The sequence below is a fragment of the Scomber japonicus genome, chromosome 14, assembly GCF_027409825.1.
Source record: "Scomber japonicus isolate fScoJap1 chromosome 14, fScoJap1.pri, whole genome shotgun sequence".
NCBI classification, from domain to species: domain Eukaryota; kingdom Metazoa; phylum Chordata; class Actinopteri; order Scombriformes; family Scombridae; genus Scomber; species Scomber japonicus.
Genome location: NC_070591.1, coordinates 6,707,438 through 6,722,077, shown reverse-complemented (window position 1 = coordinate 6,722,077; position 14,640 = coordinate 6,707,438). Strand labels below are relative to the sequence as shown.

General features: G+C 40.6%; 2 protein-coding genes across 2 annotated transcripts in view; one reads left to right on the top strand and one right to left on the bottom strand.

The window, feature by feature from the left end:
- Window positions 1–6,945, top strand: part of cbr1 (carbonyl reductase 1) — a 166,680-nt gene extending 159,735 nt beyond the window's left edge. The window contains exon 8 of the transcript XR_008322941.1: window positions 6,933–6,945. The gene's annotated coding sequence lies outside the window, so the exon portion shown is untranslated. The remainder of the gene's footprint in view (window positions 1–6,932) is intronic.
- LOC128373310 (pro-neuregulin-3, membrane-bound isoform) overlaps window positions 1–14,640 on the bottom strand; it is a 501,549-nt gene that overhangs the window by 51,907 nt on the left and 435,002 nt on the right. The window contains exon 5 of the mRNA XM_053333598.1: window positions 7,326–7,349. Within this exon, the coding sequence (XP_053189573.1) occupies window positions 7,326–7,349 (24 nt within the window). The remainder of the gene's footprint in view (window positions 1–7,325; window positions 7,350–14,640) is intronic.

Sequence of the window (14,640 nt, the reverse complement as noted above, 5' to 3'; positions counted from 1 at the left end):
GTTCAACTGAGTTAGAAAAAAAATAAACAAATGACCCCAAAAATAATAAAAATATGAGTGCACTCAGATAGTCCTACCACCCTCTTTCACAGTGAATGTCCAAGGTGAGTATTGCAGGGGGCTGGGGGAATTATGTGTGAGGTGTGAGTGTGGATGATCCTTGAAGGTGAGGGATAACCAGGATGGAGATGAAGGTGGATGACAGCAGAAGGTGACAGGGGGAACCCGAGGACTCAACGAGGGACTCCAAAAAAACCAGCCTATACAGCCATGGAAAATAATTAATCATCTAATATTTAAAAGTCCTTTTCAATATACATTTAAATAAAATTACTGCTTTACAGTGTCAATGTTACTTTTTTCCACAACCTTCTAATAGAAATCATATCTCACAATATACAAAACATGAATTGACATATTTCAAAATAACCTCTACACATACTGTAACCTATTCACATTAGTTTTACTGTTCATCACATTCAAATAGTTTATCTGCATGAAATCTCAGCTGAAATATTCAGTTAACCTGCACTTTGCAGTTATGAAGCATTCACATACAATAAATCAATCAATAATCAATACAAGATTCATAAACCATGTAGCACATTTCAGTTACACATTAATCAATTACTCCAACCTCTTTCAAATAAATCCCGACTGGTTTTAGTGAGAATACAAGACTAATCAGTTAAGTTTTTTTTCCCTTTTAGCATTGTGTAACATTTTGCTACAGAGTTAGCATGCTAATGTGGATTACTGATCGTTACTCACCGGGAAATCAATTATCTGTAACTCTAAAAGTTCAACGTTGTGTCTTTTGAAGCCACAGGTCTTCATCAGTATCATCTACTTCTGCACTAGCTTTCTCTTCCTTATTTTCTTCTTATTTATCAAATTATTTCTACGTTTTTCTTATATCTACACACACACCACAAGCAGCAGCCGAGGGGGTAAAACAAAGAATGCACAGGTTGAGATGGTTACTCGCATCAGTTTTTTGTCATACTGAAAACAGCACGTAACTACTGCCACCTGAATTAAAGGGACAGCAACAATCTTGGGGTGAAACTAACCAGGGTTACACTTGCACCTAAAAGAGAGAAAGCAACCATGTGCTAATGCGCTAACTTGTTTTTACTCCACTGTAGCATGGGATGGGTTTCAATACTGTTTGCTTTAAGGCTCTCATGGCTGCTGGTGATGTGTTACACTTCAAAACCCAAAGTTTCATCCAGGTGTAAAAGCTCTTGAGTGTCCTGTGGTCCTACGCTGAATATATATGCCCCTCAAACTTTAAACTTTAATGGTTGCACCCAAATGTCGCTAGCTTTGGGACATGCAGAATAACCTGTCAATGTCCCAGTGTGCATGTTTGATTTTTTAACCTCACCTCGAAAATTATGCAGAACTCTGAACTTTTGTTGTGTCGTGCTTTGTGTCCTTCATGCATAATGCAGCTTGACTTAATTAAAATTCAATTGACTTCCTGTTGGTTAGAAGTTAGAACATATGGAATTTGGCACAGCACTAAAACAATGCGTGCTCAAACATGGGGGAAATTCTCCTGTCAGTGGGTGCCTAGCAACTATATTTAGGTTGAAAATCTGATTTACTTGCCAAGTGTTGAAAAGCTACCACGTCACAGAAACAGCTCTGAATCAGGCACTGTAACCAAAACATATATTATGAAGTTCATTCCCTTCATTTTATCTGAAATTGTAAAAGTAATAGAACCTTAATCTCATCTCAAGTTTTCTCCAAAATCATCAAAATTGAATTGAACTGTACAAGATCTCTAAACCTCGACAAGTAATCATGCACTTGTTATTTTGCACCCATTTTACACAGAATTTACTGCATTTTGAGTTTCTGGCAGCAGCAGTAATAGTTTTGATGGAAAGACCCAAACTGTGCTACGCTAACAGTCAACACTCATCCCTAAACAATCCCAGTAAAATAGAAAGAAAAATTGCCTTGTGTCTTGATTGAAAAGTGATCTCTGGGAAGACAAGTGAGTGCAGTGAGTACTTCTCACTCTAACGTAACATCTGTCTGTCTTTCTTCCTTCCTGTCACTCATTCCCTTTCTCTTCTTTGACATTGAGCAGCACGGGCCTTATGTTTTGCAGTCTCAAAGCGTTTCAGTCCCCCAAGTTGTCAAAGTCAAGCAGAGGGAGACTGCTAACTTTTTCTACCTCGCCTGCACAGCTGATTGACATACGTGCCATTAAATCCTGTCACTGCTGTCAACATGTATGTACGCCCCAAACTCATCCGCCAACTTCTGTTCATCTTTAACTGTGGATTTTTTTATTTTTTTTTTGCAGACTGCCTCCTCCTCCTCCTCCTCCCGTAACAAAACACACCTTAGGCCGTCCAAATGGAAATTGAAAATCAACATGACTTAAAATCCATCTTGCCCCCAAAAATAGCTGCCTGTAACACTTTGCTCTCACATTGATTTACAACCAGGTGGAACATCTTCCAGTCAGAGCTGAGTGATCTCTGATGGAAAGGAAATATTGATGCCCACATGACTGACTGACTAGATAAAGTGAAATTTCAACGCCCCCCTTCCTCCTTTTTTTTTTTTTTTTTTTTTACCAAGCAATATGAAAAATGCATTAAGAGGAAGATAAGATTGAAGAATTCCTGAATATATTCTGTGTTTTTATTAAACCTTGGATGAGGTGACGTCCTGGGTGGGGAGATCTCAACCTTCAGACTCATCCTTTCTAATTTTAACCTCAGAAACTGACTCTGTTGGAGGGGAGTGGGGGGGAAGAGGGGGAGCTGAGTCTCTATAAATCATGCATGGGGCTACGGGTAACACAAGATACAAGACAGACGACCATAAACAATTTCTCCAATTTGGGCTGCAGCAAAGCAAGTCCAGTGAGGAGATTGTTATCAGAGAAACTGCAGGAGAGCTAAGGTAAGTGATGACATACTACATGAGTGAACAATAAAGTACTATCTTATCATACAGAGATCATATTGTCTGTGAAAGTATGATTTCACAACGGCTGCATGTGTTCAACTCAACATGTTTTGTTGTGCTTTTCTTTACAGATGTAATTCCAGATGTTTGAAAATCATTGCTGTGTGAAGACTGATGAAGAGAGGAGTAGGTCAAATAGGTCTTTCTTAGATATACAAGCATTAACAATGGGACGTGGAGGGCCCCAAAACAAAATGTGTGATTGTTAACAGATACATAAAGGGTAGAGGGTCCCATGTTTCTGTTTGCTTTAGGCCTCAAAATGACCAAATCCGCCCTGCCTACAAGGTTTGGGTTTTGACCATCATTCATAATGATTATAATAACTTTGTACTTTGTGCTCTGGGAATAAAGACAAATTGTTAAAACAAAATTTGAGGTTGTAAACAGACAAATACAAATTTTTAAAAATTGTGGCGGGCCCCATGTCTTTGTTTGCTTCAGGCCTCATAATTATAAGAACAGTTGGGTTTTGACCATCATTCATAATGATTATAATAACTTGCTCTGGGAATAAAGACACATTGTTAAAACAAAATTTGAGGTTGAAAACAGATAAATAAAAATTGAAAAAAGGGTGGAGTGTCCCATCTGTCTGTTTGCTTCAGGCCTCAAAATCACAAGATCTGCCCCGCCTATAACATTTGGGTTTTGGCCATTTATAAAGATAATAGCTACTTTGTACTTTGTGCTCTGGGAATAAAAACACATTGTTAAACTAAAATGTGAGGTTGTAAACAACAACAGATCAGCTAAAGTACTTTATTTGAGGGTAAATGAGAAAAAGAGACACTTATAATGAATAATATTAAGAATAATAATCCCCCATTAGACAAGAACACTGTGTAGTACTGTAGCAAACACTCTATCATTGAGTGTTTTGGTAATACTCTTATCATTTCTCTTGTAAATATGCTTGGCTAATCCAGCGCTTGCTAACCTGTCTTATTATCTTATGGCTTGTGTTTTTCTTGCCCCATCTGACTTCTTCTTGGCAGTGCTGCCATGTTCCCTCATCTCTGCAATTAACTTAACGGCCAAAATTAAAAATGAAAATGGAACATTGGAAGTGTGGTTAGTAAAAACAGCTTTATTCATGCTTTCGGCATCAGTGTCTCATTTGTCACTTGATTGGCTGAAAGAGATGAGAGAGGTTTAAACACTGGTTATCATGTGATGTATTTCTATTTCTATGATGTTGTTGAACTAAGTGCTCAGTGTTGTTTGGATTGTTTTCTGCACCTGTTCCAAACACCTTCACGCTGTGTCTATCTGTGTCTAACTCCTGGCTGATTAAAATGAGACAGTTAATGTGTTGATCTGACACTCCTTTAGAGCAGGGGTGTCAAACATGCGGCCCGTGGGCCAGAACCGGCCTGCCGAGGGGTCGACCCCAGCCCACTTCCTGTCTTCTTTTCCTTCCTTCCTTCCTTCCTTCCTTCCTTCCTTCCTTCCTTCCTTCCTTCCTTCCTTCCTTCCTTCCTTCCTTCCTTCCATTTGTCCTTCCTATCTTTCCTTCCTTCCTTCCTTTCCTTCCTTCCATTTGTCCTTCCTATCTTTCTTTCCTTCCTTCCTTCCTTCCTTCCTTCCTCACTCCTTGACTCCTTCTTCCCTCCCTTCCTTCCTCCCATTTGTCCTTCCTATCTTTCTTTCCTTCCTTCCTTCCATTTGTCCTTCCTATCTTTCTTTCCTTCCTTCCTTCCTTCCTTCCTCACTCCTTGACTCCTTCTTCCCTCCCTTCCTTCCTCCCATTTGTCCTTCCTATCTTTCCTTTCGTCCTTCCTATCTTTCCTTCCTTCCTTTCATCTTTTTTTGCTGTCTTCTCTTCCTTCTCTTCATTCTTTTCCTTCCTTCCTTCCTTCCTTCCTTCCTTCCTTCCTTCCTTCCTTCCTTCCTCACTCCTTGACTCCTTCCTCCCTCCCTTCGTTCCTTCCATCTTTTTAATAATCTGGCCCACATGAGATCAAATTGGGCTTTATGTGGCCATTGAATGAAAATGAGTTTGACACCTCTGCTTTAGAGGACAGTGTTGTTGACAGAAATGTTTCTTTGTCAAGTCAAGACTAGTTGAACTTGTGACCCTTGTTTCTATCTAAGGGTTGTTCAATTACTTTTAGAGTTAACTGCAGATATTTTCAGATCCTGTATGAGAGTACTTAAGAATAGGCTGAGTGCCAACCTGCCAGACAGAGAGACAAGCTAACTGGATGCTATTCTCTGTTTCTCAAAAAACCATGAAGCATTGTACCTCTGATTATATCGTTTGATTATATTATTTCATAACCTGAAATTGCTCTCTTTGTGTGCTTATTGAACGATCGAGCAATTCTCCACTACAGCTGGCAGCTGATTAGTAACATCTAATTATAATCATACGGGTCTACATGGAGGTGTTTATAATGTGACACACCTCACTGACTGCTCTGATGATTTGTTCATGCCGCCCTGCAGCAACATCCACCACCTCGACTCCCTCCTTATATACCGAGCTATTTGTTTTATTGACTTTTTCTATGATTACATGTTTAGATCCTGTGTGTTTTGATATAAATGGTAAATTCCTTCATGCAAATATCTTCGACTGAGCTGAGATAATATTAGCTGTATTCCCAAAATACTAATTTATCATGAGTTACTATAAGATTTTCAAAACCCACACTGTTCCAGACATTTTGGCCTCCCCCCCCCACATATAAATCATCCTGAATACATAACCTTAACTGGATTAATAACAACAGATGCCACTGAAGAGTTTCAGTAGATCTGCAAAGGAAGCCTCACATTCTTTCTTCCAAAGCTGCAGATATTGACAAACCAGGGTTGGAGTGTAGGAGGTGCTTACTGTATATATCTGTGCACTGCTTTAACACAATGCTGGTGAAGACATTGGCAGGACCAGAGATGTTAGCTATATGCAAAGAAAATGTGGCAGCAGCCTGAACAATGTTGCAGAGGTAGAAAACCTTTCACTGAATATAAATGGGAGAAACCTGCAAAAAAAAGATGGCTCTGTGGAAGAGATCATCTGTCACTGCCAAGTTTGCATAGTCTCAGCAAGTTTCCCGAAATAAGCTTTGTTCGTTTGACTGTAAATGCAGTGGTCACAGAACAGGAAGAAGAAGCCTGTCTCTGCTTGTTTTTCATGATGATTTTACTTTGAGACTATAGCAGCTGTAACGTCAAACTACTCGGAGGTTATTTTCCTGCAGGTGATCGGCTGTTTTTTACGACCTGTCTGCGTGGAAAGTGCCCAAATTATACCGACTGAGGAAGTGAGGGGCTCTAGTTAACAACAAGCCTCCATGTCATTAACTAGCGTCCTCAGCTGTGATACCCGACATAGAGCCTGCGAGGAGAGCCAAGAACAGGAGAGAAGAGCTTGGCAGCGACGAGGAGGAGCCGCTGGCATCCACCTTGCAAAAAAAAAAAAAAAAAAAAACCTCACAGGCAGGCGAGGCGTGTGCACGGGGAAAAAACACACAAACACTCAACACGCAATCATTGGAAGAATCTCATCAAACTCACATAAGTAGAAACTAAGGCCCGCTCTATGAAACACACTTTTGAACATGTGCCATCAGAGTCCACACACACACACACACACACACACACACACACACACACACACACACACACACACACACACACACACACACACACACACACACACACACACACACACACACACACACACACACACACACACACACACACACACACACACACACACACACACAAAACTAATGAGGAGTGTATTTGGTAACAGTGCCAACATCATAAAAACTCCCTCACTGTACCCTGCCCGCCTCTCTCTTCTCACTGTTTCCAAGGAGACTGCAGCACATTGGTATTCTGAAGGGACACTTCATAAGCAATTGTGAGAGAGAAAAAAGAAAAGAGTGAGAGAGAGAGAGAGAGAGAGAGAAAGAAAGCATAAAGACAGAGATGGTGCATAAAATAAAGATATATAAATACATATGTGTGGAGAGAGCAGAGCGAGATAAAGACAGCAGCTAATAGAGAGAGAGAGAGAGAGAGAGAGAGAGAGAGAGAGAGAGAGAGAGAGAGAGAGAGAGAGAGAGAGAGAGGTTGATGGTTGTGTTTCATATAAGTGCCACCGCAGCTTTGTTGTCTCCCTGCCAAATGATATAATGATCCCATACGAGATTAGACGCGTCCACATGTGTCATTTGATGGGTGTCATGTGAGATGCATGTAGTGTATATGTAAGCACTCATGTAGCATAGCGTTGATCCAACATGATAGCCCTGCGATGTTTACAGTCATGACTCATGCAGATGGCAAGACAAGAAAAGCTTCCTTACCCATAAACTCGATGCCCAAGTGGTCTGTTGTTCAGGCAGCAGAGGAGAGGAGGGCAGAGGAGAGGAGGGGGAAGGAGGGGAGGGGGGGGGGTAGAAAGAGAAAGAGAGAGACATCAAAGTTATTATTAACATAGTGTGCGTTAGCATTGTGTCACAGCACATAGTCATATCATCACTGACTTGTTGTTCTCTCATGGAAGCTGCTGTATCTGTGTTTTATTTGTTGTCAGAAGGAGTCAGAAGGCACATGCTGGTAATGTTGACCAGAGGTGACACACACACACACACACACACACACACACACAGGTACACACACTCACGCACACACACACATACACAGAGTCTGCATCCCTTCACCTCAACCTTGATCTAAATCTAACCGTAACTGTAAAGGCTCTGAACAGCTACTTTCTCAATTACATTCCCACTACAAGTGATGAAGTCCTACATGTTTCTATAAAGTTAGGAGAAGAAGTTTTGTTTTTTGTCACATAATAGATTTCTCAATTTTTTTTTGTTTCATTTGAGCTCTTATCATTGTTTTGTGTTGATAATTCTGATTTTAAGCGATAAACTCAATAAATAATAATGAGTGTATACTTTGATTGTTTCTTATTTAGCCATGAATATTTCATATATTAGGGGGCATATCATGCACATTTTCAGGTCTATATTTGTATTCTGGGGCTCAAATGGAATATCTTTGCATGATTTACAATAAAATAAACTCCTTATTTATCTTATAGTGGCCCTTTATGCAGCTCTTCAGTTCAACATCTGACTGAAACAGGCTGTTTTTTGGTCCTGTCTCTTTAAAAGCTATGTAGAAGGTAAAGACTACATTAACTTTATTATATTATTTCACCTCTTTTTCACCTCATTCTTTACTCAAATGGAAACTTCTCAAATACATACGTGTACAACACATGCAAATTCCTTAACATCAAAGGCTACCAAAGGACTGCTGTTTGTATGCATGGACGTACTCTATACTCACATGCTGGGTCTCTATTAGATTACCTTTGCATGATTTACTGTTTAACCCTCCGGTTGTCCTCAGGTCAAGGAAGAAAGGAAGGGAGGAAAGAAGGAAGGGAGGAGGGAGGGAGGACGGAAAGAAGGAAGGAAGCAAGGAATGAAGGAAGGAATGACGAAGGAAGGACGGAAGGAAGGAAGGAAGGAAGGAGGGATGGAGTAAGGAGGGAGGGATGGAGGAAAAGAGGAAGGAAGGAAGGGAGGAAGGGATGAAGGAAGGATGGACGGAAGGAAGGAAGGAAGGGAGTAATGAGGGAGGGATGGAGGAAAAGAGGAAGGAAGGAAGGAAGGAGAGAAGGAAGGGATGAAGGAAAGGAGGAAGTGAGGAAGGAAGGAAGGAAGGAAGGAAGGAAAGGAGTAAGGAGGGAGGGATGGAGGAAAAGAGGAAAGAAGGAAGGAGAGAAGGAAGGGATGTAGGAAAGGAGGAAGTGAAGAAGGAAGGAAGGAAGGGAGGGAGGAAAGAAGGAACAATCAAAAGGGATGGGGTCAATTTGACCCGGGAGGACGACAGGAGGGTTAAAAAGCTTATTTATTTTAAAGTGGCCTTTTATGTAGCTCTTCAGTTCAGCCTCAGAGTAATATGATGTCACCACAAGGAGGAAGTAGAAGTGATGTTGCAAACGAAGCTTTCAGAGCAGCCTGATTGGGTTTAACCTGCTGGGAGCATTTTTACATACATTCACCGTCACATTTTGGACCTTTGATCGTGTTTAACTGTCGACATCTGACATCATAAATGTAAAAAAATGACATGAAATCCTCGTGGTCCTCACAAAGACTGAATCATAATGCACACAAACACACAGGCAAAGCTGAACAAACATCACACTGGCCCCCGTGCATCCTCAGAGCCTGAACAGCATTAATGTGAAAGCATGTCTGTAAATCCTGTCAGGGAAACAAGAGGTCGGAGGTCATTTTTAGAGCCATAAACACTTTGACAAATTACATTTTTTTCATGGCAAATTTCCAGCCAAGTGTAGAAGAGCAGAGCAGAGCTGGCAGGTTTCTACTGACATCTAACTCTGCTGACTCAACTCATGCTCCAAAAAGATACAAGTAGTTATTTTTTAAAGCAAACATTAAAGATATCAGATATATTTAACCCTTGTGTCATCCTCCCGGGTCAAATAGACCCTGTCCGTTTTAACTGTTCCTTCTTTCCTCCCTCCTTTCCTTCCTTCTTTCCTTCTTCCTTCCCTCCTTCTCTCTTTCCTTCCTCCCTCCCTCCTTTCCTTCCTTCTTCCTTCCCTCCCTCTCTCTTTCTTTCCTCCCTCCTTTCCTTCCTTCTTTCCTTCTTCCTTCCCTCCTTCTCTCTTTCCTTCCTCCCTCCCTCCTTTCCTTCCTTCTTCCTTCCCTCCCTCTCTCTTTCTTTCCTCCCTCCTTTCCTTCCTTCTTTCCTTCTTCCTTCCCTCCTTCTCTCTTTCCTTCCTCCCTCCCTCCTTTCCTTCCTTCTTCCTTCCCTCCCTCTCTCTTTCTTTCCTCCCTCCTTTCCTTCCTTCTTTCCTTCTTCCTTCCCTCCTTCTCTCTTTCCTTCCTCCCTCCCTCCTTTCCTTCCTTCTTTCCTCCCTCCTTTCCTTCCTTCTTTCCTTCTTCCTTCCCTCCCTCTCTCTTTCTTTCCTCCCTCCCTTCCTTCCTTCTTTCCTTCTTCCTTCCCTCCTTCTCTCTTTCCTTCCTCCCTCCCTCCTTTCCTTCCTTCTTTCCTTCTTCCTTCCCTCCCTCTCTCTTTCTTTCCTCCCTCCTTTCCTTCCTTCTTTCCTTCTTCCTTCCCTCCCTCTCTCTTTCTTTCCTCCCTCCTTTGCTTCCTTCCTTCCTTCTTCCTCCCTCCCTTCCTTCCTTGACTCAAGGACAACAGGAGAGTTAACAGGTTTTTTAGTTTGGGGTTTTAATGACTGTAATATAAAACCCTCTTACTTGAGTCTATACTACTGTGAAATGAAAAGACATTTCTTTTCATACACATTTTCCTCTTTTGGATTCTTTAATATACTTTATGAAATGTAACATTTTCATATTGTATTACTTTCCTGGTAAATTATTAAACGGTTCATTTTATACAGCATGTGGTACAATTTGGTACAAATGATAAGAAAAGAAACAGGAAATAGGTGCTGGTTTGGTTGGTAAGTGCTGATTCATGACATTTAGGTTAATAAGTAGTTGGCAATGTGCAAAAATTGCTTCTAAAGTTCTTTTCAGTGACTTTTCAGTGTGTCAAACTACATATTAGCCTATTATATAGCCTAACTGTGTAATGAGCACTTTTCCCATGACCCTTTCAAAAGAAATATCCTAATAATTAACAGCACAGCAGCTACTTTTAGGAAATAATTGAAAAACCTTAATATGCTAATATAACATTTTACATTACAAAGTGCACACTGAAAGTATTTTATGTTGGAGAACTGTCAGGAATCTAATTCATCAATTTTTTTCCTCTCAATTGCACAATTTTCTCTGCACAATGTCCTGAGAATGAACAGATTAATACCTGCATGTTACTCTTAAACTTACAGGGAATTAGTATAAAATTAACTGGCATTCCCCCCCCCCAATAAATTCTGTTATATTTGTCTTAGAAGTGTTTTAATTGCCCAACCTTAACATTTAATCCACCTGAAGCTGCACCTACATTGAATATACAGTATTGAGGTCTTTCTTTGTAGCATAAAGTTAAATTGTATGTTCAAATATTTTCCAACACATGAATGTAAATTATTTTGAAAAGCCAGAGTAAGAGAGTAGAGTGTGATAAGAGAGTAGGGTTTATCTTGTTCATCTCTTCCTGTCCCACATCACGGACGTTTTTGAAGGGCAGAATCAAGAAGGCAGTGTGGAGCCGAGGTCTCCGGGTCATTGGTAAAGTGAAAAATGATTCGCTTACATCTGTGCTAACATTGCCCGATAAGATTGGGGGCAGATTGGACAGAGTTTTTCACATTAGAGAGAGACCAGCTCCACCAGTGTAAGATGTACAGGGACAGGGTTACTCAGCAGATAAAGTCACCGTCAGTGAGGTAAAAGCCAGCTGTGACACCACACACACACACACACACACATCAGCACTTTCCTCCCATTATTTTTCAACAGTCGGTGTGAGGGATATTTCCAGTCCTGCAGGTCCAGAAAAACTCCCACAATCCATCACTGTAGAGATTAAAACTGAACTTTATTGGATTTTTTAAGTATAATAAGTTAAGATGTTGATTTTTATGAATGAAACAATTATAGGACTAATATTAGTACAATAGAAATAGTGAATATTTAACTTATTAATTGTTCTTATTAATTAACCCTCAAACCCTAATCAGAACGTAAAAAATAAAAACAAGCAAGCTCAGTTGAAGGAGCTCGTTGTTTTCTTTCTTTCTGTAAATAAAATGTTGATAGTTTTATTTGAATTCTTTATAAAACCCACAAACACATTATTTTTTTTTTAGCCTGGATGACCTCCTTGACCTCAACAGAGCCAAAAGAAAATGACAGTGTTATCTAGCTGTTAAAAGTCTGCAGTTTTGCAGCCTTTTGGGTAGAGCTATGAGCGCTGCTTCTGCCAGGGTTAGAAACTCAATTTCCCATGGAGCTCAATGAGTAGAGCCTAGCACTAAAGCTGCCAAGGTTAGGGATTTCATTTTCTCGGTAGCTTGGTGGCTCGAGCCTATATATCAGCACCAGCACTGTCAGGATATGAGCTTCTGCTCCCATTGGGGCCACCCATACTCAAGATGTATGCACTCCTGCTACTGTAAACCACTTAGGATGGAAAGACCTACAAAGTGTCATATGTTAAATATGCTCTGTGGAAACTGATGTCCTTTGAATCACAAGTTGGCCAACAGTTATCACTAGAGATGCCACATCTGAATCCCAAACAAGCCGGGTTTACGAAAACTTGCCACAAAATGGGAAATATATTTTCAGGAGAAGGGATATAAATGTATTTTCCATCACATAAGATTTAGTAAAGAGAAGCACCGGGATGATTGACTCGGATATGATGTGTTGGTGTGGTAGGAAGTGAAAGAAAGGCAGAATTTGGCTTCAACTTTTAAAAATAAGCAGTATTCAGTTTTACTGTAGCACAATTATTCACAAGGTTTCACTTCACAACAGTCATGTAAGTGTAGTATTTAACCCTCCTGTTGTCCTCGAGTCAAGGAAGGAAAGGAGGGAGGAAGGAAGGAGGGAGGGAGGGAGGAAGGAAGAAGGAAAGGAGGGAAGGAAAGGGGGGAGGGAGGAAAGAGGAAGGAGAGGAGGGAGGAAGGAAGAAGGAAGGAAAGGAGGGAAGGAAAGGGGGGAGGAAGGAAAGGAGGGAGGGAGGAAGGAGGAGGGAAAGGAAGGAGAGAAGGAAGGTAGGAAGAAGGAAGGAAAGGAGGGAGGCAGGAGGAAGGAAAGGAGGGAGGAACGCCGGTAAGGAAGGAAGGAAGGGAGGAAAGAAGGAACAAGTCAAAACAGACAGGGTCAATATGACTCGGGGGGACGACACAAGGGTTAAGTATTTAGACCAATTACTTAAATATAAAAGTAGAGATAAAACAGTGTCAAAAAATGCTAAATTACTGTACAATTACTTTAACATTTAAACAGTACTGATCTACGGTGGCCCAGTCAAGCTAAACTCCTATAAATTTATTTTGAATTCTGCTGCTCCATATTACAATAATGCATCATAATATAATATATTAATAATCTTTATCTTTATATGAACTACTAACTAGTTACATAAACATAGTGGAGAACCATTTCCTCTGAGATATAGTTGAAGTATATAGTATAGTATAGTACAATAAAATGGAACTACTCAGTGGAAGAACTAAATATAAAACTGCACAATAAATCTATGTGATGCTCCACTCTGCTTGAGATCTCTGTATTGAAATAGAAGCCAAGACTTTAACCTTTAGTCTTAATTAGCTTGAATATTAAAGACAATGTTGTACAATAGCTGAATTTGCTGATCAAATAAATGGAGTGTATTCCAATCCAGCGCTGTTAAAAAAAAATGAGTGTATGTATGTAGATCACAGCTGCTTTGTGGAGACTGAACCTGACATAAATGGACTGTAAAGCTCACTGAAATGCTTTAATCCTTCTCATTTGCTTCTTGGGAAATAAACCACATACTATACTATACAGGAAGTCTGATGAAAAAACTAAAGGAACCAATGTGGCATTTTATGGTATATGAAAGTAGATACTCCCCCATAGGTGTGTGTGTGTGTGTGTGTGTGTGTGTGTGTGTGTGTGTGTGTGTGTGTGTGTATGTGTGTGTGTGTGTGTGTGTGTGTGTGTGTGTGTGTGTGTGTGTGTGTGTGTGTGTGTGTGTGTGTGCTTGTACATCTACAGCCTGAAGCGGAGGCAGGTGTGGGCGGTAGGGAGGCTAGGTAGCGTGTCGCCCTACTTCCTCTCCCTGTGGTCCCACACATGGTGATGAGGATTGGTTGGTCTGTGTGTCTGTGTGTGTGTGTGTGTGTGTGTGTGTGTGGTTCTGTGTGTGTATGTGTGTGTGTGTGTGTGTATCTCTCTCTCTCTCTCTCTCTCTCTCTCTCTCTCTCTCCTTTGTACTTCCACCTCTGGAGTGAGCCTCATAGTGGAAGAAAGAGATTAGCTGACCTCCACTGGGACCCCCACCCCCTGCTGATTTACAGACTACACTCATTTAATAGCGTTGCTGCAGCATGTATCATACTTTATCATGAATATATGATTATGAAATTACTGGTAGCAACATAACGTACAGCATTCCTCATAAAACCGGTTTATGCTTTTCATTTTAGTTAAATTTGAAACCTAATATAACTTCCCTGGTTTATTCAGTAAAATCATGACAGATGCTTGGTTCAGTTATTCAATTCTAACCATAAAGAAAGTTTATGTAAGACACCTTTTGGCAAGGTCATCTTTTATATCTGACTGAAACAAGGCTGAGATGTTGTGAGCATAGCAAGCAGAGCGTCTATTGTTCTCTCATAAAGGCTGCGGCCATGTTCGGAGGCCTTGCTATACTGTTTGTACAAAAACACACAATTCTATTGTGTTAAAGCAGTGAAAGAGGTGAAAGTGAATGAATAACAATAACAAGGCCAGGGTCATTAAATTAAAGGGACGGATATAGAAAGTGGCGACACCAAGTCAAAAAATCAAAATCCTTTTCATAGTTGCTAATTATCTTCTGATGAATGCAGATTGAAAGCGCTAATGGGGTCGTTAACGCTCCCGTTGTCCTCAGGTCAAGGAAGGACAAAAGAAAGGACAGGAGGAAGGAGGAAAAGAGGAAGGA